General features: G+C 41.1%; 1 protein-coding gene across 1 annotated transcript in view; it reads right to left on the reverse strand.

Moving 5' to 3' along the window:
• Positions 1–751: 751 nt before the first annotated feature.
• LOC143982280 (X-linked retinitis pigmentosa GTPase regulator-like) overlaps positions 752–26,957 on the reverse strand; it is a 184,296-nt gene continuing 158,090 nt past the window's right edge. The window contains exons 15-17 of the mRNA XM_077480863.1: positions 16,116–16,164; positions 12,774–12,859; positions 752–3,372 (exon numbers count right to left, since the gene is read on the reverse strand). Of these exons, the coding sequence (XP_077336989.1) occupies positions 3,118–3,372; positions 12,774–12,859; positions 16,116–16,164 (390 nt within the window). The 3' untranslated portion in view covers positions 752–3,117. The remainder of the gene's footprint in view (positions 3,373–12,773; positions 12,860–16,115; positions 16,165–26,957) is intronic.

Raw genomic sequence — 26,957 nt, forward strand, 5'->3', positions numbered from 1 at the left:
GTTAAAGAATCTCTTAGAAGAGTACTACTATATGGTAAATCTCTGGATATACAGGTCGGAGGTGACAGTGTGTATCTGAGATGTGTATTGTAAGTCATAATTGCTATTGCTAATATTGTGAACATTTAATATTTACGACAAAATATCAGGTGGAAGAGTAAAGTTAACCGAGTAGAAACCCAGCAATGATTGCTTTCATTCAGCTGGCACTTGGATTGCTGTCTTTGTGCAGGGTGAAGCTAAGCATGCCATCATTGTGAATCAGACAGCGTGGTGGTAGTTTGACCAGCCATTTGTCACAAGTTGGTGAAGGTGGCTGGGGTCTGACACCATGTCTGTTACAGGCTGATGTAAGAAAAGCTTAGATTTCTGTGCCTCTGTTTGGAATTTTGAAAATAAATTTCTCCACAATGGCTATAGTGTCTTATAGTGTCTACAACACTCTTTATGATTTTGAGTTTACATTTAACTGACCAGACATACGAGTCATTTATACAATCAGCTAAGTTGTCCTTCAAACACAAATTATGAAGCTATGAACAGGCATCTAACAATTTCACAGCTCGTTCAAGAATGCCAACACGCATGAGCCATTGGAATGGTTTCCTTACCCAACATTGTTCTTTGAAACAATGGCCAAAATGTTGTGGTAGTATGACATTGGAAGCATAATTCAATTAATAATTCAATTAATAAAAATCAAATATTTACATGTATTGTAATATTGTAATTTTACCTTAAAATATGCACACAGTATTCATGCCATTTTATTAAATATTACAATATATTATCAAAATCACAATGGAATGTAGACAGTATACAAAGGTTCAGGTATAGGATTTTTTTTTTTTTAAACCAAGATATTTAAAAAAATATATATTTCTTTGTTTTACAACACTGAGCAATGAAAGGCCACAGGAATTAAATATATTTTCATTCACACATTCTAATAACATTATAATAGAATTCAGTGCTCACATCATGCATACAATATACAAAATTATAAATATAGCTGCTGTATACAGACATGCAAAATGAGAGTCCACAAGGAAAGTCACACAAGAATTGTGTAGAATACACTGATATAAGCAAATATTTGAAATTATATCAAAATGATACTAAGCCACAAAAACATAAGCACTATAAACATTTTTCCTTCTTAAAGATTGATTAAAAACATGTTATACAGTAAAAGGCTCAGTTTAGGAAAAACAGGATAATTATAAAATAATGTAACAGCATTGCTGACTGCAGTAAAGTGCTTGCTAAAAAAAACCCTTCCATTGCAAACAGAACATGTTGTGGTCTAGTCAAGTTGTGAAAAGTATAGATAGTAGTGGTATTGCCATTGTAAACCTCCAGGTCTGTAGAATTGGGCAAATTTTTTCAGCATCAGAAACAGTGGCGGCTGGTGCTCCATTTCTTGGGGGGGGGGGGGCAGCGGCAAACAAACCATCTGCCACAATCCGCGGGTCGGTCGCACCCCAGACATCCCCCCATCACGCGATAGTCAGCCCCGCACTTACCCCATCTAGGTCGCAGGCATAGATTCCTCCTCGGCGGCTTCACCCTGCGTCTCCTCCTCTTGGCGACCAATACGATCGCTTCTCCTCTTGGCCAATCAGGTCTCATTGGCCAGGAGGAGAATCAGGAAGACAATAGTGAGTATTAATTTGCTAATGTCCCACAGTGGGTGGGCTCAGGGCACAGTGCTCTGTGCCCCAAGCACACCCTTTTTTTGAAGCCTCTGCCTCTAATCAGGTGCTTCCAAAAAAAAAACTATACAATCCATGCATCTGGCGTCCTGCATGTAAATTAGGGGCTGGGCGCATGGATTAAGGGGGTGGCGCCCCTTATGGATGAGCCACCACTGATTAGAAAGCACCCATACAAGGTATACTTGGTAATAGTAAGCAGTATTTGCACCTAAAGGGCAATTCAAGGAGACACAATTACATAAATCATTAAGCAATCCAAAAAGTCAGATCCGTTGGTTCCTTGAAGCTATTATTTTTACACAGGGTCTGGTTAGGAAAGCAGACTTCATGTCCACATAAGTGATGTGCATAGAGATTCTTATGGTGAAGTTGGGAATCCAAAACCTACAGAATCCAAAGCTCAGTAGTACCTATTCCACACTGTGTGCAGGTCAGTCCCGTTAATTTTGGGCACAAATCCTGTACAGTGTGATGTGAGAAAAAGATCGAAAGTATTAATTATAATATGCGAGTACCAAAAAACTCTGTACTGCTGAAAACTCCAGTATCAAAGTATGGCTTAAAGGGGAGCATTATTTACATGCCAACATTAACTATGTCAACAGGCCTGCTGGGAGAGACACAAGACAGTATCAGGAAGGCTAAAATGGTAGTTTCTTCAAGAAAATGCTAATTCTGTTTCCCATCAGGGTTAGCCACATATCTGAAGACCTGTGGACCATGCCAAGCGATCATTTCTAAAGGGCAATATCAAAGATCAGATTTACTAATCCTCGCTTTAGCAGAAATCATGTGACCAAATGTCTAGGCTTTAGCTCCCCAGTTTAGCACTAATTAGATCAAATTCCACCATGAAAGGTAGGAATTTCTATTTATTAATGCATTCAGTCAAGATGATTAACACTTAAGAAGATCATTTTAATGTAAAAAAAATATATCAAAATTGTCATTAATACTATTATTACTTGTGGAAAATAAACTGGATTGTAGCAATCTGTTGTAATCTGCTTTGTAACTTACATCCTATAGTTCCTGAGTTACTAAATGTTTTTACTAAAGAGGCCATTTCTTCCTGTAGTAAAGCAAGAAACTCACTCCCCTCTTCAAACAAGGGGCAATAAATGGGGTCTTTACACCAATCTCACTATTTACCATTACCTTGTGCGATACAAAGACTAATGTTCCCTAAGACATTAGTTTGACAGGAACCATCAACTTTATTGTCCTGCAATTAATGGATTAGGTTCTAACCACATAGAAAGGTGCTCTCCCTGAAAGATGGGCCAAGACTGACTTGTACTGTTTAGAAAATATGGCTGTTCATCAGCTGTTATTCTACTGTACTCTACACGGAGCCTGAAGATTGACATTTCTTGCAGAACATGCAGATATGTAGCCTTCATAAGAGTACACAGGTGGCTGATTTAGATTTTTTGTCTTGCATGCTCTGGATATTTTCTGGGTTTTCCTGAAGAGGTGGCTCAGTAACTTTAGCTTCTTCCTGCTTAGTGTTCTGATTTTCATCTTTGCTGCCATTTGTTTTTTCTGCTTGCTTGGTCTTCTCAGGACCATTTTCTTTTGAAGCATTAGCAATGCCTCCATTTACTTGCAGGGACTTCTGACTAGTTGTAGATCGTCTTTTAAATAGTGATAACTGGAAAGGAGTAAAAAAGAAAAAAAAAAAAAAAGAAAGAAAAAAGGAAGAATATTACTTCATAAACTTAATATGACAAATGAAAGCCACTGTATACAACAATAAATAATTTAAAAACTAGAGTTCTCAATAACAATGACTATAACACATATAAAGTTAAGAATTCTAATGATTTTGTGGTATGTAATATTCTAATAGGAAAGGATTAAAAAAAACTGTTATTTAGTAATCAAAGTAAATTAATGTGAATAATGGCACTCTTATATTGCATATTAAAAGTTACACTTACATGTACATAAACTGTATGTGAAAAAAAATTTTTTGGTGTTGCGCTCCTAATATATACAATAAAGTAGTGATTAAAAATCAAATCAATAATACTGTGTCTAGTATATAACATAAACAACCAGTATGTTACTACATAAAGTGTCAATGTGCTAATCCAATATAACCTGAAAAGCCAATGTATGTTACTACATAAAGTGCCAGTGTGCTGATAAGTAAAAAATGTCTAAATATATTAGTGTATACACAAAAACCACATGCAAAACATATGTGAACAAGTATAGTCTCACTTTTGTGTATACACTAATATATTTAGACATTTTTTACTTATCAGCACACTGGCACTTTATGTAGTAACATACATTGGCTTTTCATGTTATATTGGATTAGCACATTGACACTTTATGTAGTAACATACTGGTTGTTTATGTTATATACTAGACACAGTATTATTAATTTGATTTTTAATCACTACTTTATTGTATATATTAGGAGCGCAACACCAACATTTTTTTTTTCACTGTCAATCTTTTTGAGTTACGTTTTAACTCAGACGGTGTGTGCAGCCCCTATTGGTTATCAAATTTCTCCACAATAGCGCAGGAGCTCATTTTCATATTACATATACTGTATATATTTATAAAATTGTAAAGTACTCATAGAAATGAGTTAAAGTGGCAACACATTGTGGACGTGAATTATAACATTATTTAGGTGGTTATATTCACATGTATATTGTTATATACATTGTAGATTCCATTTAAAATGCTGTGAAATATGCTAAAGCATTATACATAAAATAAACTTTTTAGCTTTATCAATGAACTGCAAACACAGTGATAAATGTCAAAATACACAGCATTCGTGTTGGACATGAATTCTGATGCACTGTTCTATGTCATGATACTTTGCAAACTGCTTTTTATTTAAAAAACAAAACAAAAATAATCCGACTCTAATGGGCTGCTGTTACTCCTCTAACTCTAGACCAGGCATTTTTTGGAGCTTTTCCTTTACATTTAAAGCAGAGGCCCAAGAGAATAAATTGGTGGGTTTTGCAATTTTTTTTATGTCACTTGGTATTTGCGCAACAGTTTTTCAAATGCAGTTTTTGGGGAAAAAAAAGAAATAAAAAATACACGTGTTTAAATTTTAAAGCAAAAAAAAAAAAAAAAACCCAAAAAACAATACATAACCAATTTTTTTTTTGTAAAATATAAAAGATGATGCTATGTGCCTTGACTCCCTATTTAGAGGGACAGGTTATATGTGGGGGGCACACTAACCTTGCTTTAGATCTGTCTTTAGATAAATCCAACCCTACTCGTGCATGTCTTAAACGAGCCTCAAAGGTGGGTTTACGGGTGGCAAAGAAGTTACAGTCTCTTAACCTAGTTGATGCATGGTGCGAGTCTCACCCTATAATGAGTGATTATACTTTTTTCTCTGCACCCCACGCCACATACTCTCAAATTGACCATATATTTGTCTCATGCACTCTGGTACCCAGCATCTGTAACCCTACTATTGTAGAAAGGCATGGTCAGATTATTCTATGGTTATTGTGTCTTTGTCAGTGTTATTGGGTCCTCCTCGTTCTAGCCAGTGGAGTCTCAATGAATCTCTACAATCGGATCCATGTTGGTGTAAGGACATTTGGATCAGCTTAAAGCAGTACTTTAGTGAGAATATGACGGAGGGCATCTTCCCTGTGCCTATATGGGTAGCCCACAAGGCAGTAGTACGTTGGAAACAAATCCAGCTACCATCTCAACTCCATCAAACACGGAAGGTCTAGATCCAAGCACTAGACACTGAGCTACAATCCATGTTCAAATGTCATAAGAGTTCCCCTAACGATTCGCTGCTTCAGTGAATTGATGAGCTTAGGAAAGAGGTGAATTTAGCATTGACAACTAAGGCAGAGAAGAGTGTCCCTTAGGCCTCCACTAAATTTTACATACACAAGGATAAGATAGGGTCCTTACTGGCCCAAAAGCTTAACCCATGTGTGAGAACTTTTGTTGTTCCCAGGGTACGATGTTCTGATGGTACGTAATCCCAGAATCCCCATAAAGTATTGGGGGCATTCAGAAACTTTTGCTCATCTCTTTATAAAAATCAGGGTGGGGAGGACCCGCAATTGTGTACCCAATACTTGCAGGGTGCCGCTTTACCCAAAATTTCAGCACTGCGTAGTTCTCATATGGAAGCCCCTTTCACAGCACAGGAGGTAGTGGAAGCTATTAAGTCTACTAAGTCAGTTTCTGCCCTGGGACTGGATGGATTTCCGTCTCTCTATTATCTCAAATTTCAAGATTCCCTGGTTCCGCATTTCGTTCGATATTTTAATGCTCTTCTGGGGACCCTGCACAAGAGGGGACTACTCCTATCACTAGACTGGCATAAGGCCTATGATTTGGTGTCCTGAAATGATTTGTTTCAGGTTTTGGCCCTCTTTTTTAGGGAACGCTTTACTCTTGCCCACAAGCTAGGGTGAAATTGATGGGCTATCATTCTGCCACCATCTCAATTGAAATGGGCACAGGGTAGGGATGTCCACTATCCCCGTTACTCTTTGCTACTGCAATTGAGACGAAAGATACGAACATACAGGGAGTGCGGTGTGGTTCTTAAATATTTCATAATCCTGCCTTTCTTCCCGGCATGGACATAGGGGCATTTAAGTGGTGGACAGACAAGGGCTTATATCGTATCGGCCACTTCTTCACTTATAGGAGTCGCCTTCACCCTTTTCTCATTGTTCCTCAGTCCTAAAAATGCCAGTTTCAGAAAAATTCTTTTTTTTTTTTTTTAATTTTTCACTTTCTACGTTTGATTTGGACAGCAAGAGAACCCTCTTCAATGACCACATACGAACAATGGTGCACTAGGGATCAGGGCACTAGAGGGGGCATCTCTATGATGTATGAATAACTGCTCACCTCACCTCAGAAACAGCCATGCATGCTGGCCTGGGAGAGGTGGTCACCAGATGGTACTTGGCTCCGACTCGTCTGGCCAGGATGTATGTTACGGCAACATCGGAATGTTTCAAGGGCTGTTTATTGTGGGGTTCGATGTTGCATATATGGTGGGAGTGGCCTAAAATGATGGTATTCTGGAATTGGGTGTTCTCGATGTTCCCCAAAGTGACAGGGCTCTCTATTGATCAACAACCAAGCTTGGCTCTGCTTAATGTTTTACCCAATAAACCGCTGCATCCGTTGAAATGTCTGATTTGCTTTATACTGCTGGCAGCTAAGATCACTATTGTGGGAGCATGGAAGACACCCCTAGTATCTTACTAGGTAGTAAATTATTCATGACCCTTTGTTCTGACCATAGGTACTGCGCAGACACCGAGCTTCTCTCCCACTAATATTTCTACCTCCTTATACTAGTTTTCTCTTTGTCCCAAAGATCATAAAATAAACAACTTCTTTCCCTTTCTCCTACTTTTGTCGCTATCCTTTTCTCCTTCCCCTTTTTCTTCACAATGCAGATAAATTCTCTCTCAAGGTTCAGTTGTGAGACTTACAGTTGTATTAGGCCGCGTACACACGCGCGGACTGTTCGCCCAACCTTGTCCGCTGAACAGTGTTTGGGCGGACAGTCCGCTCGTGTGTGGGGCTTCAGCGGACAGTTTCAGCGGACAGTTGGACGAACAAGGTCTTACGGAAATTCCGAAAAACTGTCTGCTGAAACAAGGTTTCAGCGGACTGTTCGCTCGTGTGTAGGCTTGTTCGGCCAACTAAGTCTCGCGCATGCTCAGAAAGGATTTCCACGTCGGAAGGTTGCATTGCAGTGTATAGGACGTCGTATTTTTCGTCCCGTCGTACGTGCCGTTCACGTCATCGCGCACGGTTTCAGCAAACTGTTCGTCCGTCGTGTGTGGCCATGTCCGTCCATGCTAAGTTTGAGCGGACTGTTTGCCGAAACTGTTGGACGGACAAAGTTGGGCGAACAGTCCGCGCGTGTGTACGCGGCCTTATAGTGGGTGATAGACAGCGTTACTGTGATTTAAGACTAATAAGAGAACCTTCTTGGTTCTGTTATTCGCTTCACATGTCATATTCTCTAAAGAGTTAGTGAGTTCTTTTCCTATGACTTAATATCACGACTTCATTAGTTCTATTTTTATTGGTCTTAGAACTTGCCTGACTAAACCACTGTCCTGAAACTCTCAACAATGTAAATTTTATAAGGCTAAACAATTCAACCTGAAATTTGGCGGTGTTATCCTGCCCCTGAGACAGTTTGCTCCCATATGGGGTGGAGGGGGGTGTGGAGTGACACCCTTTACTTTAGGCTTAGCATTACATAGTGTTAATTTTGACATGATTGTAGCGTAAGATTTCATCAATGTGAATTTCTTTACAATGTCCAAATGTATGACAGCTGCTGTCTATCTTCTGTTTGTTCATTACGATAAAAGTCAATAAAAATATAGAAAATTTTAAAAGATGATGTCACACCGTGTAAACCGATACTAAACGCGCATGCTTTAGAATGGCGACAAACTACCTAAATGTAACCATTCATAGGAGACGCTTTAAAAATCCTTTACAGGTTACCACTTTAGATGTACAGAGGAGGTCTAATGCTAAAATTACTGCCCATGATCTAATGTTCACGGTGGTATTAATTTATATTATTTTTTTATTTTTACACTTGCTTTAAAAAAAAAAAAATTGTAATCACTGTTATTGCTGTCACAAGGAATGTAAACGTCCCTGTGACAGCAACAGGCAAGTTACAGGTACTCTTTATGGAAAGAACTGAAGACCCTACCTTGTAATAACAACCGAGCGGCTGCTTAGCCGGTCATGCCGTTCCTTCAGAGCGAATACGCCAGTGACATCACCGGCTGCATCTAAAGTGAATATCTCCTAAACGGCGCATGTTTAGGAGATATTTACAGTACCTAGAGGTAAGCCTTATCATAGGCTTACCTTTTTGTAAAAATCATACATGGTAGTTTACTCCCACTTTAACAAAGCTTTTACTTAAGGCAAAAACCTGTTAATCATTTTTGGAAACACTAAGAATAATCAAAACTCTTAAAGTCCAAAATGGTCTTTGGACAAGCAACAAAATTACTTACTTTAATTACCGTATATACTCGAGTATAAGCCGAGATTTTCAGCCTCTTTTTTGAGGCTGAAAGTGCCCCCCTCGGCTTATACTCGAGTCATCGCTGTCTGCCCGCTCGATCAGCGTGTCGAGCAGACAGACAGCGGCCATTCTATTCAAAAGCCGCGCCTCCGGCTCCGCCTTCGCCTGTGATAGGCGGAACACTGAATTTCCCAGCAGCCTGTGTTCCGCCTATCACGGACATCGTATCATCCTCGTACTACGGACGAGGATGATACGACGTCTGTGATAGGCGGAACACAGGCTGCTGGGAAATTCAGTGTTCCGCCTATCACAGGCGAAGGCGGCGGCGCAGCTTTTGAACTTTACAATGGCCGCCGACGAAGAGGGCACGGGACGGAGGCAAGGGAAGGCACGGCACGGGACGGGACGGCGGCGGCAAGGCACGGCACGACACGGGACGGATGCAAGGAGGCAAGTCACGGCACGGGACGGAGGCAAGGAGGCAAGGCACGGGACGGAGGCTCGGGACAAAGGTAGGCTGGACACACACACACACACACACACACACACACACGCACACACACGCACACACACGCACACACACGCACACACACACACACACACACACACACACACACGGATGGAGACACACACAGGGATGGATGGATGGATGGAGACACACACAGGGATGGATGGATGGATGGATGGAGACACACACACACACAGGGATGGATGGATGGATGGATGGAGACACACACACACAGGGATGGATGGATGGATGGATGGAGACACACACACACAGGGATGGATGGATGGATGGACACACACACACACAGGGATGGATGGACGGACACACAGGGATGGACGGACACACAGGGATGGACGGACACACAGGGATGGACGGACACACAGGGATGGACGGACACACACACAGGGATGGACAGGCATGTCTCACCCTCGGCTTATACACGAGTCAATAAGTTTGCCAGTTTTTTTGGGGGTAAATTGGGGGCCTCGGCTTATATTCGGGTCGGCCTATACTCGAGTATATACGGTAGTATTTCTATATTGCTTTTCTTCCTGGGGACTCGAAGCCCTTAGGAGGTGAGGGAACCATCTCGGATGCATTCAGTTGAGCCAATTAACCTACAAGCATGTCTTTTTTTAATGTGGGAAACCAGAGTACCCAGAGAAATCCCATACAATCACAGGAAGAACATGCAAGTTCTATGCAGATAATGTCTTGGTTAGATTTTGAACCAAGGACTCCAGTATTGCAAGGCAAAAATGCTAGCCACTAAGCCAGTAATAAGTAGCATTTTGCTAGGGGACAGGATTTAAAACCACTCTTTAAAGCGGGAGTCCGCCGTTTTTTTTTTTTTTTTTAAAAGCCAGCAGCTACAAATACTGCAGCTGCTGACTTTTAAAATAATGACACTTACCCGCCCAGCGCGCCCGCGATGTCGGCACCCGAAGCCGATCTCTCGATCGTCTCTCGGGTGCTGCCGCCGCCATCTTGGGTATGGGAATCAGGAAGTGGAGCCTTGCGGCTTCATTTCCCGTTTCCCTACTGCGCATGCGCGAGTCACGCAGCGCAGTAAGGATGGTCCCCGCTGTCTCTGGGATCCGTGCGTTTCCCAGCAGACAGCGGGGGACTTTCGGAAAGGGGCATAGATTCTGCGGAAAGGAGCGTACCTTCTGCAGATATCTATGCCGGAAGTGGTTGCAGATACCTGTACTGTACAGTAGGGAGGGTTCCAAAGAGTGGAAGCTCCACTTTAGGGTGGACCTCCGCTTTAAGAACACAGAGAGCACATGTCAAGGGGATTTTGCTTGCTTCAAACTAAATTTGCATTCCTATACAAGTCTAAAGCCTCATACACACGATCGGACTTTGTACAAACTTTGTTGTCAAAAAGTCAGATCGTGTGTACGGGCCTTTAGGGAAACGAAAATCCTATTAACCAGTTCCCGACCGGCGCACGCCGATGTACGTCGGCAGAATGGCACGGGCAGGCATATTGGCGTACAGGTACGTCCAATCTTCAATGCCGCCCTGCCATCGCGAGCGCGCTGCCGGCGGCGCGCTCGCATACTGGTTAGGACCCTGTGAGTCCGGTCGCGGGTCTCGCGGACTCGATCGCCGCGGGCATACCCGCGATCGTCTCACGGGGCTGCTGAATGGAGGAAATGCCGTGTAAACAGCATTTCCCCATTCTGCCTAGCAACTAGTGACGCTGATCTCTGCTCCATGTGATTGGAGCAGAGATCAGTGTTCACTAAATGAAAGCCCAGCCCCCACACAGTTATTAACACACCCCTAGGAACACTTAATCCCTACACTGCCACCCACTGGTTAACCCCTTCACTGCCAGTGTCATTTACACAGGAATCACTGCATTTATATAGCAGTGATTACTGTATAAATGACAATGGTCCCAAAAATATGTGTCAAAAATGTTCCGATGTGTCCGCCGCAATGTCGCAGTCACAATAAAAATCGCTGATTGCCGCCATTACTAGTAAAAAAAAAAAAATTATAAAAATGCCATAAAACTATCCCTATTTTGTAAACACTATAACTTTTGCGCAAACCAATCAATAATTGCTTATTGCGATTTTTTATTTTATTTTTATTTTTACCAAAAATATGTAGAAGAATACGTATCGGCCTAAACTGAGGGAAAAAATTTTTTTTTATATATTTTTGGGGGATATTTATTATGACAAAAAGTAAAAAATAATGCGTTTTTTTCAAAATTGTCGCTCTATTTTTGTTTATAGCGCAAAAAATAAAAACCGCAGGGGTGATCAAATACCACCAAAAGAAAGCTCTATTTGTGGGAAATAAAGGACGTCAAATTTGTTTGGGAGCCACGTCGCACGACCGCGCAATTGTCAGTTAAAGCGACGCAGTGCCGAATCGCAAAAAGTGGTCTGGTCTTTGACCAGAAAAATGGTCCGGTCTGTAAGTGGTTAAAGCAGGCCAAATGCAGGTCAAAACGTGGTCAACTGTAGGTCATATGCACCTTTTAGGGCTGTATCACACCTGAATAGCACAGGAATGCGGTCTGTCTTCCTTTGTGACTCAGTGCAGTGTGATTTTCAGCCCATTAATTTGAATAGGCTTAAACTGCATTGATCACACCAAAATTAGTGTATGCACTGCTTTTCAAGGACACACTGAGCTGGATCGCACGGTACCATGCAATCTGGGGCAGGGAAACGCACATCGTTCACAATGACTTTGGGGTGTCAGATAATATTAACACCTGCAGCAGATCACACACACCCAGTGAATTTGAATGCCTGTTTTGTTCTGGTGAGAACAAGCTCTTAGTCGTTTCTAAATCTCAGAATTGTCTCAAATTGGTGTCAGATTGAAGCCATTACCAGAAGCCCAAAGACCTTCAACACAGGCCCTTAAAAAGCATGTAATCGTGACATTTCATATTCCTGATATGTGCCTGCTGTAACATGTACTTGCATGAAAATGTTTTCTGTTCTCTTTGTATTGCCTTCTTTTGTGTGAAATCCCTGGTATTCCTGACGGTTCCTCTGCTTTCCTATTAAAAACTGACCGCACTAAGCAGAACACACTGTGGTCAGTTCTCTGGCTATGCTGGGAACTCAGTGTGGTCTCCTCCAATGATTAGACTTGTCCTGACACCCCACCCCACTGCCATTCACTGGGAAGCTCAGTGCACTGCCGTTTCTCCTCCCTACAGCTCTTATGCAGCTGAAAACAGACATTATGTGATTATAAAAAAATAGGTTATTTATTTTTTATATCTATACTCAAATGTTTTGCCTTTCTTTTCTATTTTAAATTGAATGGATTCTTTTACAAGGTGAGGGTATCCATATACTTTAAACCTTGATATCTAACCCCCCCCCCCCCCCCCATCAGAAAAAAAAACGACAAGGGTGTTGCCTATCTTCTTGCACTAAAGTGTGCTGCTTGTTCTGAAACTGCAGGTGCATAATATTAACTCAATACTGTATATGTGACTTACCCGTCTTGTCTTCTCAAACAATGTTGATTTCGTTACATCTTTTTCTGAAGAATGGTGTTCATTAACACCTTGTGGATTTTCCAGTTCTGCAGGTTAATTATATTTGTAGGTAAAAATAATATTTTTGCTCATAGATAAAACCACAGAATATTATTTGTGAATCAATAACTGGACTGGCAATTTTAAGAATAAAAATGCTGCCAAACTTGGAATAAATAGGACACATGCTTATATACCACAAAGTATGGTATACTTCATTTACTTGTGGTCCAGTTTGTGCTTTGCGCTTGGGAATAGGTAAAATTGCTGGTGTCCACACACCTCCCAACTTTCACACAGGAGAAAGATTAATTTCAGAACAAAAAATGTAAACAAAGGACACACCTCTGGACACAACCCCAATTATAAAAACCATGGAGAAGTAATACACAATGATCGTTTGTGGGTAAACAGTAAACAGTGGGTAAAGGACAAAACGGCCCACAAGGGCCTCTAATTGCCAAGAATGTAGGGCACTGCATTCAGAGTGTTAAAATGCACAGGTTCATCCATTGACAAGTTACTGTGCTTGTGGTCACAATTTTAACAGGCTAATAAATCTGTCGCCTTTCACAGATGAACCTTTCTGACCAAATCAAATGTCTATTATAAATGTAGTAAAACGAATACTCTTTTACCCATATTCTTGTGTGCAATACACTCAGATTAAAAGTATTGTTTTATATAGTATTACTTTTTCATATATTTACATGGCAAAAACAAGTCACATGATAATCAACTCAATAATTAACCACTTGTGCACCGCCCCATGCACATATATGGCGAGGGGGCGGCCGCTCTGCGCCGGATCATGTACATGTATGTGATCCACCACTTCTGGGTAGGGGACCCGTGCCCGTTGTCCCATTTGTGTTGTGATTTAGTACAGCACAAGCCAATCAGCAGGTCCAGGCCAAAGGATTTAGTAACACAGAGCTCTGTACAGAGAGCAGCGATGCGGGAAGAAAAATCAGCCATGTCTATTAGTAAAAGCAGCACATAATACACACATTACACTTGTAATGTACTTGTAGGCACACAGTTAACCCCTGGATTTTGCAAAAGCATTTGACACAGTTCCCCATAAACATTTACTGTACAAAATAAGGTCCGTTGGCATGGACCATAGGGTGAGTACATGGATTGAAAACTGGCTACAAAGGAGAGTTCAGAGGGTGGTGATAAACGGGGAGTACTCAGAATGGTCAGGGGTGGGTAGTGGGGTCCCCCGGGGTTCTTTGCTGGGGCCAATACTATTTAATTTGTTCATAAACAACCTGGAGGATGGGGTAAACAGTTTAATCTCTATATTTTCAGATGACAATAAGCTAAGCAGGGCAATAACTTCTCCCCAGGATGTGGAAACCTTGCAAAAAGAGCTGAAAAAATTTATGGGTTGGGCAACTACATGGCATTTTCTCGAAAAATTATCACCATATGAGCGTTAATACAGTAATCAGTGCTAAAAAATAATAATGCATGGTCACTGTACTAACGACACTGGCAGGGAAGAGGTTAACAACAGGGGCGATCAAAGGGTTACATGTGTTCCTAGGGAGTGCTTGCTAAGTGTGTGTGTGCGTGCGTGCATTGGGGGGGGGGGGGGGGGGGGGGGTTGGGGGCTTGTACTGTGGGAAAACAGAGATCCGTGTTCCTGCTTAGAAGAAACACAGGATCACTACCTCTCTTCTTATAAAATGGTGATCTGCCTTCTTTACATAGGAAGACCACAATTCTATCTCTCTCGATAATGATTGGCTGGTCCCGGCAGACGCAATGTCCAATCATAGCGGCAGCAGGTCCCCTGCAGCACACGTGCATGCCCCAGAGCCGAAGGTGCAAAATCATGTACAGGTACGTGATTTTGCACAGGAAAGCTGCCTTGCCACCATATATATATATATATATATATATATATATATATATATATATATATATATATACAGTATATGTTCGTCAAGCGGTTAAGTGGTTAAGAAGTGATTCTCTCCAAAAATTCTTATGTAGAGCTTTTTTTTTTTTTTTTTTTTAAGGTAAATCCAGTCCTATATCTGTCATTTTACTAAAATGATTTACATTTTCATAATTCCCCAGAAGAATTTACCCCCTTCCTGACAAGAGCACTTTTTGTGATACGGCACTGCGTCGCTTTAACTGACAATTGCACGCTTGTGCGACGTTGCACCCAAACAAAATTGATGTCCTTTTTTTCCCCACAAATAGAGCTTTCTTTTGGTGGTATTTTATCACCTCTGCGGTTTTATTTTTTTGCTCTATAAACAAAAAAAGAGTGCCAATTTTGGAAAAAAAAGCAATACATTTTACTTTTTGCTATAATAAATATCCCCCAAAAATATATATAAAAAAGTTTTAGGCCAAAATGTATTCTTCTACATATTTTTGGTAAAAAAAAAAAAAAAAAAAAATAAGAATCGCAATAAGACTATATTGATTGGTTTGCGCAAAGGTTATAGCGACTACAAAATAGGGGAAAGATTTACAACATTTTTATAATTTTTTCAAATTTGTATTAGTAATGGAGGGTTAGTAATATCGTGACTGCGACACTATGGCAGACACATCGGAAAACTTTTAACACTATTTTGGGACCACTGTCATTTATACAGCCATCAGTGCTATAAAAATGCACGGATTACTGTGTAAATTACACTGGCAGGGAATGGGTTAAAAACTAGGGGGTGATCAAGGGTTAAGTGTGTCCTAGGGAGCGACTTTAACTGTGAGCGGGATGGGCTATCACTGACATCACAGTGATCACTGCTCCCGATGACAGGGAGCAGTAGATACCCGTCATGTCACTAGGCAGAACAGGGAAATGCCTTGTTTATTGTCAGCTCCCCATTCTGCCGCTCCGTGATACGATCGCGGGACACTAGCAGACAGAGTCAGTGGGACTGGTCACGGAGTGCGTGCCCCTGCCCATGATGCCGCATCTTAAAAAGGGACGTACAGGTACGCCCATTTGTGCAGCCCGTACCATTGTGCTGACGTATATCGTCGCGCACTGGTCAGCAAGCGGTTAATCAATACCAGTGTGCAATATGCTGCAGTATGCTGGGTGTCCTACATGTGTGGATGTTGCTGCCTTTTGTAAACCTATTTATTTTTTTACATTTTAGAATGGGGTGCTTCGAGATTGGGCATATTTGTAAAAGGCACTTTGACTGAAAAAAGGTTAAAAACACTGGTTTAAATGATGTATATTTAATAGTTAAGAAACAAATTTTCTCTGTTGAAAATATTATTTTTTGATGTAGCATGCAGAGTGTGAAACATACTTACCACTGGCTGTTTTGTTGCTAGAAACAGTCTGCTCAGTAATTTTGGTGACCTGATAACAAAAAGCTTAGATTAACCATGGTTTTGCAGTTGGACAACTAAATATATACTGGCTATTGATCAAAAACAAAAGAAAATTCCTTCAGATTAAAAACAGATGAGTAGATACAATTTAAAACCTTTGTACTTTTACTTGAAGAGGACTTTAAAAGTCTAAACCTCATAAATAGTATTGTCTCGGAGACCAATAGGAAGATTTAGAGCAAAAAAACATTGTAAATATACCTCCCCCCCCCCTCTCCAAAAAAACACAAAACTTTTTGGGTCAGCAGGCCTGTAAGAGAGTGCCCTTTTCTTTAGGTTTAAGAGCGTTAGCGTTTATGGGCGTTTTTAATAAAAATACACAGAGGACACTCCAAAAATCCCACAGTGCATTCCAAACTCCCACAATGCATTGAAAAAATAGAACGCCAAACACTAATTAACGCGTGTTTATGAGCGTTTTGTTGTTTTTTTGGCGGTGAAAAATGGCACTTTGAAAGCAAATTTCTGGCGTTCAGAAAAAAAGCCCATAAACTCCACTGCTCATTAAAGCTAAAAAACGTCCATGTGTGCATGGACACATAGGCTAACATAGAGTGGAGTTTATGGGCTTTTAAAAAAAAAACGGCCAAAGGCCAATAAACTGCAGTTTCCGAGCTCCAGTGTGCATGGAGCCCTAACATTCAATTTATTATTTAGTTATCAGAACATGAAATAACAAAGAAAAATTGTTATTTGTTTTTAAGAAAAGTATAACAGGATTCACACCATTACAGTTACATAGTAAAAATGCAAATGCATTTTTGATAAATACATTAAGTCAGTATAATAATCATGAATAATCCTTCAAATTCATCTCTTTAAATTCAGTTTCTAGCTAGTAAACCTCCAAGAATAAACCTATTCACCCCTAGGGGAGCAAACTGTGAACAAGTCTATTGTAACATGAATAAACAAAAGAGAGAACAGTATGTTGTCTAGTATATCAATGTATTCTAACACGTCAAACCAATCAGGAAATGAAAGCAGCAAAAGTCTCTACAAGGAATAAGCGATGCCAACAGGCTACCTAGTGCTAGTTAGGACTGAGCGTACAGGTCTTTCAGTACTGTAGATGCTTTAGGGTGTATAATGCATACATGGCAGTGCTTCTTAAAGTGAATTAAGTTATCATTTTTAAGTGCTAACAGTAATTCATAGTACGCCTGGGTGTTGACTCTAAGAATGACATCACACAGGTTAGGGGCCTCAATTGATTTCCACATTTTCGTTATGGTAAGTCTAGCTGCTATAAGAATATTCACCACTAATATTCTGTATTGAAATGGGAAAGTGTCAAGGTTGATACCTAAAAGGGCCATAGCAGGTGAGCGTTTTAACAAGTTGCCTGTGAGAGAGGCAATAAAGGTGGATATCGAGTTCCAGAAACTGTTCTGATTTTTACAACTCCATAAAAAAGGGAAAAAGGAACCAACTTGATCCGTACAACGCCAGCATAGTGGCGCTGTAGATGGATATATTTTAGGTAATTTGTAAGGAGTTAGGTACCATCTATTCAATATTTTCTGGGAGTGGTCCCAATGCTCTAAGCAGGATGTTGCAGTTTGGTTTATTCTCATAGCATTGTTCCAACATTCATCCGAAAAAGATTGTCCTAAATCTTTTTCCCATTTATACATATTAGGGTTGTTTCTCATATTTAGGATACTGAGAAAAAACTTTATAGAAGAAAGTTATACTTTTATGTTTTACAGCTTTGTTGACGGTGAGGTGTGATCAAATTAAAGATGGAATTTCAAAATCTTGATGTGGATTAAAGCTTTGCAGGTGGTTAAGCTTATTTAACTTATCAATCATGGCTTTGTATCTTGAGGGGAGGTGTACGTAAAAGTTAAAGCCCTCAGCAATCCATTTGTTCATAGAGAGTCGGCCTCTACAGTAGTCAAGGTATCTTTTGTAAATGCCCTAGAGCATGGAAGTTTGAGACAAGAAACTTCCATGCTAACAGGGTAGCTTTAATTGAAAGCAATTTAGGAACTATGACCTTAGGGAATATCATGTAAGCCAAATAAGTAATTTCCCTTGGTTAGTTCTCTTTCAATGGATAACACAGCTTATTGTCATTTGAGAAGAACCAGTATTTCATTTGATCCAAAAATGTTGCATAGTAGTATTTATGCATATCAGGTAAGTTCATACCCCCTTTGTTTTTAGATGTTAAAATAGAGAAAGCTACCCTTGTTTTTTTGTTATTCCAGACCAGGTTTCTCAATTTAGTATTTAGAATCTTGAAAAAGCTTGAAAGTATTTCAAGAGAGTATTTTGGGTAGGGTTTGCATTTTAAATGCTACAATTTTGCCTATCCAGGATAGTTGTGTTTGTTTTATATTTTGAAAATCTTTAGAAATCAAGTCTAATAACTTAGGAAAATTAGCTGCATACATTTTTTTTGCAGGAAATGTAAGGTTGATACCTAGATAAGTGAACGACGATGAATCCCAATTATAATAATATTATTCTTTGAGGATGGTAGAGGTATCATTAGATATATTCATAGGTAGGGCAAAGCTTTTCCTATTGTTAATTTTGTAATAAGCTACTTTACTAAAGGAGTTAAGTATTGATTGTAGCACGTGCAGGGATTTGTTGGGATTATTTAAAGATAGAATGATGTCATCGGCAAATAGCCCAATTTTATGTATTCTATTACCTATCTTTATTCCTGAAATATTTTCATTGGACCTAATGGTTTCTGCTAAGGGTTCAATTACCAAAGAAAATATAATGGTTGAGAGTGGGCAACCCTGTCTGGTGCTGTTTGTGAGGTTAAAAGTCTTAGACAACATTCCTGATGTGGAAACTTTTACTGATGGTTGTGTATAAAGTAGCATAATTGCTTCATGGATAAATCCTGAAAATCCAAACTTCTCAAGAGTCCTGAAGATATAGTTCCAGTGCACTCTAGCGAATGACTTCTCTGCATCCATATTTTCATTGGACCTAATGGTTTCTGCTAAGGGTTCAATTACCAAAGAAAATATAATGGTTGAGAGTGGGCAACCCTGTCTGGTGCTGTTTGTGAGGTTAAAAGTCTTAGACAACATTCCTGATGTGGAAACTTTTACTGATGGTTGTGTATAAAGTAGCATAATTGCTTCATGGATAAATCCTGAAAATCCAAACTTCTCAAGAGTCCTGAAGATATAGTTCCAGTGCACTCTAGCGAATGACTTCTCTGCATCCAGACCTAGGAGCAGAGAAGGCGTTTGTGTGTTCTCAACGTGGTTAATCAAATTCATCATCCTTCGTGTTCTGTCCGGGGCTTGACAACCCTTAACAAAGCCTACTTGATCATAGTCGACCAGGTAAGGGGTTATTTCTAACAAACGATTGGCCAATATTTTCACATAAATTTGAACGTCCGAATTGAGCAATGAGATTGGTCGACAGTTTAAACGAGAAGTCAAGTCTTTGTCAGATTTCGGGATCGTAATTATTACCCCTTCTAATAGTTCTTTTGGGCAAAATTTTGCTGTAGCTATGCAATTAAACAAGTTTGTTAAGTGCGGAGCTAAAATATCAATGAATGTTTTGTAATATTCATTGGATAGACCATCATTACCCGGTGATTTATGCAGCGGAAGGTCTTTTATAACTTTCTGGGTTTCCATTAACGATATGGGTTGAATTAGTGCATCAAGTGTATTAGAGTCAATTTTGGGCAAGTTCACTTTGTCTAAGAATACTGTAATGTTTTTGAACGTTGGTTGGATAGTATCCTTGTCATTTTTTAAATTGTATAAATCTCCATAATAATCTGAGAAAGCATCTGCTAATTCTTGTGGGTTTATTAATACTTTCCGAGATTTATGATGAATTAGTCTATCAATTTTTTGTGTTCTTTGGCAGTGACGTAAATTTGCCTACCCTGTTATTTTGGGAGTAATAATTCAATTTCAGTAATTTTAGGGATTTGCCATGGTTAGTTAATGAAGTTGTCCTAAGCTCATTCCTTTTGTTGTTGAGTTTTTGTAATAAGTTAGATATATCTGGAGATTGTTTGTGTTCTTTTTAAAGACTACATATATCTTTTAACCACTACAGCCCCGGACCAATAAACACCTTAAGGACCAGAGGTCTTTTTACAATTTCGCACTGCGCTGCTTTAACTGGTAATTGCGCAGTCATGCAATATTGCACCCAAACGAAATTTGCGTCCTTTTCTTCCCACAAATAGAGCTTTCTTTTGATGGTATTTGATTGCCTCTGCGATTTTTATTTTTTGCGATATAAATGGAAAAAGAGCGAAAATTTTGAAAAAATAATGATATTTTCTTCTTTTTGTTATAGGAAAAATCGAATAAACTAAATTTTAGTCATACATTGAGGGCAAAATTTATTCAGCCACATGTCTTTAGTAAAAAAAAATGTCAATAAGCGTATATTTTTTGGTTTGCGCAAAAGTTATAGCGTCTACAAACTAGAGTACATTTTCTGGAATTTACACAGCTTTTAATTTATGACTGCCTATCTCATTTCTTAAGGGTGCTAAAATGGCAGGGCAGTACAAACCCCCCCCAAATGACCCCATTTTGGAAAGTAGACACCCCAAGGAAACTGCTGATGGGTATGTTGAGCCCATTGAATATTTATTTTTTTTGTCCTAAGGGATTGAATAATGACAAAAAAAATGTGTGGGACTTTTTGGGAGCCTAGCCGCGTACGGGACCCCGAAATCCAAGCACCGCCTTCAGGATTTCTAAGGGCATACATTTTTTATTTTACTCCTCACTACCTATCACTACCTATCACAGTTTTGAAGGCCATAAAATGCCAAGATGGCACAAAACCCCCCCCAAATGACCCCATTTTGGAAAGTAGACACCCCACGCTATTTGCTGAGGGCCATGTTGAGACCACTGAATATTTTTTTTTTTGTCCCAAGGGATTGAATAATGACAAAAAATAAAATTTTTTTTTTTTTTTTTACAAAAAGTTGTCACTAAATGATATATTGCTCACACATGCCATGGTTATATGTGGAATTGCACCCCAAAATATATTCAGCTACTTCTCCCGAGTATGGAGATACCACATGTGTGGGACTTTTTGGGAGTCTAGTCGCGTATGGCACCCCGAAAACCAATCACCACCTTCAGGATTTCTAAGGGTGCAAATTTTTGATTTCACCCCTCACTACCTATCACAGTTTCGAAGGCCATAAAATGCCAAAATAGCACAAAACCCCCCAAAATGACCCCATTTTGGAAAGTAGACACCCCAAGCTATTTACTGAGAGGCATGTTGAGTCCATGGAATATTTTATATTTTGCCACAAGTTGCGGGAATATTACAAACTTTTTTTTTTTTGCACAAAGTTGTCACTAAATGATATATTGCTCACACATGCTATGGGCATATGTGAAATGACACCCCAAAATAAATTCTGCTGCTTCTCCTGAGTACAGGGATACCACATATGTGGGACTTTTTTGGAGCCTAGCCGCGTACGGGACCCCGAAATCCAAGCACCGCCTTCAGAATTTCTAAGGGCATACATTTTTTATTTTACTCCTCACTACCTATCACAGTTTTGACGGCCATAAAATGCCAAGATGGCACAAAACCCCCCCAAATGACCCCATTTTGGAAAGTAGACACCCCAAGCTATTTGCTGAGGGGCATGTTGAGACCATTGAATATTTTTTTTTTGTTCCAAGGGATTGAATAATGACAAAAAATAAAAATATTTATTTTTTTTACAAAAAGTTGTCACTAAATTATATATTGCTCACACATGCCATGGTTATATGTGGAATTGCACCCCAAAATACATTTTGCTGCTTCTCCTGAGTACGGAGATACCACATGTGTGGGACTTTTTGGGAGCCTAGCTGCGTACGGGGCCCCAAAAACCAATCACCACCTTCTGGATTTCTAAGGGTGCTAATTTTTTATTTCACTCCTCACTACCTATTACAGTTTCGAAGGCCATAAAATGCCAAAATAGCACAAACCCCCCCCAAATTACCCCATTTTGGAAAGTAGACACCCCAAGCTATTTACTGAGAGTCATGTTGTCTGAACGAAAAAAAAGAGATTGATCGGTGGGTATGCCCACCATTAGAATACCTCCCTTCATCCACCCACTTCTAATGATGGACATACATGCACCATTTATATATGCCGAAGCATGGGGGCATCCTCCCGCAAAAAAGTTATGCCGCGTACATACGTTCAAACTTTTCCATGGGCAAGCCCTCCGTCGGAATTTTGACTGTATGTACGCGGCATTAGGAGCAAAATCGCTCCTCCACCCCTTATGCCCCCATGCTTCGGCATATATGCTCTTTTTTAACTGTGGTGGTGAAATCACCTCCTACAGCACTGGAGTCGTGGCTTTATGTATCGTGGGAGCAAACGCTGTTGCTGTCAAGATAAATAAATCCACGCTGCAGCTGAATGGCGTACCTGCTAAGCAAATTATGGTTAACGTTAAAACAAAGTAACATCACAGTAAAACCTTACCATACCATACCTGCAAAGCAAATGCCAAAAAAAAACTGTAAAAAATAAAACATTTTTTAACACAACCTGTGCCTAAAATATATATATGCCGAAGCATGGGGGCATCCTCCCGCAAAAAAGTTATGCCGCGTACATACGTTCAAACTTTTCCACGGGCAAGCCCTCCGTCGGAATTTTGACCGTATGTACGCGGCATTAGGAGCAAAATCGCTCCTCCACCCCTTATGCCCCCATGCTTCGGCATATATGCTCTTTTTTAACTGTGGTGGTGAAATCACCTCCTACAGCACTGGAGTCGCGGCTTTATGTATCGTGGGAGCAAACGCTGTTGCTGTCAAGATAAATAAATCCACGCTGCAGCTGAATGGTGTACCTGAAAACATGAAAAATGGTTAACAATAACACAGTAAACAGTAAAGTATAAAAAATTAGAGAGAAGAGAGAGAGAGAGAGAGAGAGAGAGAGAGAGAGAGAGAGAGAGAGAGAGAGAGAACAATAAAACGACAACTATTTTTTATTTTTTTTATTTTATTGGTTTTTTTTATTTTACTTTTTTTTTTATACACTTTTTTTTTTAACTGTAAACTGTAACAACTGTAACGGTTCGGGTCTCTCAAAATGCGATGGCATCTTGGGAGACTCTGTGTTAGTGTGCCTAGCCTGTGAAATGCTGTACCCTACGCTAATACTTCACTAGTGTGTGGTAGCGTTCAAAACACTCACCCTGACAAAGACCAGGATTGGCAGGACAGTGTGGACAATAACAACGGGTGTCGCGCCTAAATCCGCGCTTGGTACAGACACGACATCTTTTTTGGGGGGCTCGTTGGGAAGGGGTACTCGGGAGGACATAAGAAAAATGCCTCTCATGCAGCCGGCTTACTGCATTTGGTTGGGAATGGTGAGGTGCAGAACCCTCTGGATACAGAAGCTCTGTGACAACCTCTCTTTGGAAGAAAAGAAGTCCCGCCTGAAGTTTTGTATAGCACAAAAGCATTCAGCAAAGCCAATTGAAATAAGTAAGCAGACACTTTTTTGTACCAGCATCTGGCCTTACGGGAAGCTAGATACGGCGCCAACAACTGGTCATTGAGGTCCACCCCTCCCATATTTTTGTTATATTCGCGGACACAGAGGGGTTTCTCCACAATACCAGTCGCCGTAGAAATTTGGACCGTCGTGTCTGCATGAAGGGAGGTAAGAACGAAAACACTCTTATTATCCCTCCACTTCATAGCGAGCAAATTATTACACCGATAGCAGGCTCTCTCCCCCAGCCTAAGACGGGAATCTACAAGCCGCTGGGGAAAGCCCCGGCGATTAGGTCGCACGGTGCCACATGCTCCAATCTGATGATCAAATAAATGACTAAACAGTGGCACGCTGGTGTAATAGTTGTCCACGTACAAGTGGTACCCCTTTCCGAATAAGGGTGACACCAATTTCCACACTATCTTGCCAGCGCTTCCTATGTAATCAGGGCAGTTCTCCGGCTCTACGTAACTATCTTTACCCTCATAAACCATAAAGCTCCATGCATAGCCTGTGGCCCTGTCACAGCACTTATAGAGCTTGACCCCGTATCTGGTACGCTTGTTGGGAATGTACTGTTTGAATGACAAGCGACCAGTAAACTTAACCAGGGACTCATCAACGCAGACAACTTTTTGGGGAGTAAACAAGTCTGCAAAACGTTGGTTGAAGTGGTTTATGAGGGGCCGAATTTTGTAGAGCCGATCGTATTCAGGGTCTCCACGTGGACGACAAAGTTCATTGTCACTGAAGTGCATGAACCGCAAGATCTGCTCGTATCGTTTCCTGGACATGGAGTTAGAGAACACGGGCATGTGGTCAGTCGGATGCATGGACCAATAAGCCCGCAACGTCATGAATTTATGTGTGCCCATGTTGAGGGAAAGGCCCAGAAAGGTCTTAAATTCGGAAACCGTAACTGGTTTCCAATCTCTGGCAAGAGACGGCAACTGGGGATTAGCGGCGATGTGTTGACCAGCATATAAATTGGTTTGGTCCACAATAGATCTATAGAGATCTTCCGTGAAATACAGAGAATAAAAATCGAGTGGCGTAAAATCATCTGTATCCACCTGAATACCGGGTTGGGCAGTGAATGGGGGAAGTACTGGTGCTGCAGAAGTGGTGGGCACCCAATCAGGATTGGCGAATTCTGCAGGAAGGGCACTATGGGAACGAAGGGCCTGTCTTCGTCTTCTTGGTGGCAGCGGGACACTACTTGTGCTTGCCACCTCGCCAGCTTGAACTGCACTTATGGGACTCGCCACGTCACCACGTGATACTGCAGTGCTGGATGTACATCCAGGGTGTACTAGGCCGCTGGTGCTTGTCAGTTCACCAAAAGGATGAGCAGCTCTAGTACTGGCTCTATACTCCATACGAGGGACTTGCGGTTCCTGCACCTCAACAACATCAGAAGATCGGGGTCGGGTACGCCTGACGTTAGCAGGGACCTCTTCTTCGTCGTCAGAGCTATCTGACATGGAGGCGCTGTCCTCTACAGGTTCGTATTCTGAGCCTGAATCTGACAGATCAGTATCTTCCTCTTCACTATCTGTCATGCTCAGAAACGTGTAGGCCTCTTCACTAGTGTACCTTCGCTTTGCCATTTTGGGCTCTAAATTTAGGGGTACAGTAGTGAGACTCACAGGTTATAAAAGCACCTAGCCTGTCAGCGACTGTATAAAACGCTACAAAAAAAACTGTTAGCGATCGCAGGGATCAGGCCTGACTCTGCGAACGCTGCAGTTATGTGTGTTGTGTTTTGTAAGTGACAGTGATCGATCGATACTGCACTTGGGTGGGCTGGGCAGAGGGGCAAAACGCAGGTGCTAGCAGGTATCTGGATTGATCCTAACAATGCGTTTTTTTAGAACCCTAAATTGCTGGGCACGCTAGTATAGATCTGATCAGATCAGATATTGATCTGTTCGGATACTATACCACTAAGGGAGGTGTATGCTTTGCGCGTGGGTGTTAGCGGTACTGGCACTAACCTAGCACTGCCTGGGGCGACGCAGACCCTTTCTGACCCTAAAACCAAATTTATATCACCCGCCGGGTGATCAGGGGGTTAAACCTTTATTAGGTAATAAATGGCGGGTGCCCTGATGCTATAAAAAGCGAACTACCTAACCAGCGTCACCCGTAACACTTATACGGTGATCACTGGTGAAAGGGTTAACTAAGGGCAATCAGGGGTTAAAACCTTTATTGGGTATTTATATGGGGGTACCTGAAGCTTTATAAAAACCTGACGGGGAACCTAAATAACTAACTGGCTAACCAGCGTCACCAGTGACACTTATGCAGCGATCGCTGGTGAAAGGGTTAACTCTAGGGGCAATCAAGGGGTTAAAACCTTTATTAGGTTATATATCGGGGTACCTAACGCTATAAAAACCTGGCGTTGAACCTAAAAAAAACTAGCTTCCTAGCGGGACCAGTGACACTATTGCAGCGATCAGAAAAACGATCGCTTAGTGACACTGGTAAAAGGGGGTGAAAGGGTTAACTGGGAGGGCAATCAAGGGGTTAAACCTTTATTAGGGGGGGGTAGGGGGCTACCCTGGACCTAAAGGGGCCTAACACTAGCTGCCCTGACAGATAGTGATCAATAAATAAATGAACACTGCATTAGTGACACTGTGACTGGGGTGAAATGTGTGCCTATGTGTACCTATGTGTCAGTGGACTGTTGGTGCACTTGTGTGTCTTCACTCCGCGCTGTCCGGTCAAAAAGACCGCCACGAGGAGTGTGACATCACTTCCTCCTCCTGTGTTTACATTTTCACAGGGGAGGAAGTTCGTCACTGGCCAGGAGCGATCGAGAGGGGATGGCCAGAAACCAACGGCCATCTCCTCATCGCGGATCGCTCCGGCAGCGAACGGGACCGCCGTATCCAGTGGGAGGGGGTCCGATTGGACCCCCCACCCGCTGGAAGGCAGGCACGTACAGTTACGTGCTTGTGCCTGCCTGTGCCATTGTAATGACGTGCAATGGCTATACGGCGGTCCTTAAGTGGTTAAAAGGGTATTAACACATTTTAGCCTGTCTCTTATCCCTAGATGCCACCTGGATAAGGATACCCCAGATAAAGGCTTTGTGAGTACACCACAGATTTGTAGTGGATGTAGAGCCATTATCATTAAAATCAAAGAATTCTGTCAATCTGTTCTTCATTGCAGTATTATTCTTCCAAAGGGTTGACGTTAGGCCTTGTGCAGTCTTTTAGTAGTACC

This window comes from Lithobates pipiens, unplaced genomic scaffold (genome assembly GCF_037356315.1).
Source record: "Lithobates pipiens isolate NorthernLeopardFrog02 unplaced genomic scaffold, aLitPip1_a1.2 Scaffold_16, whole genome shotgun sequence".
NCBI lineage: Eukaryota > Metazoa > Chordata > Amphibia > Anura > Ranidae > Lithobates > Lithobates pipiens.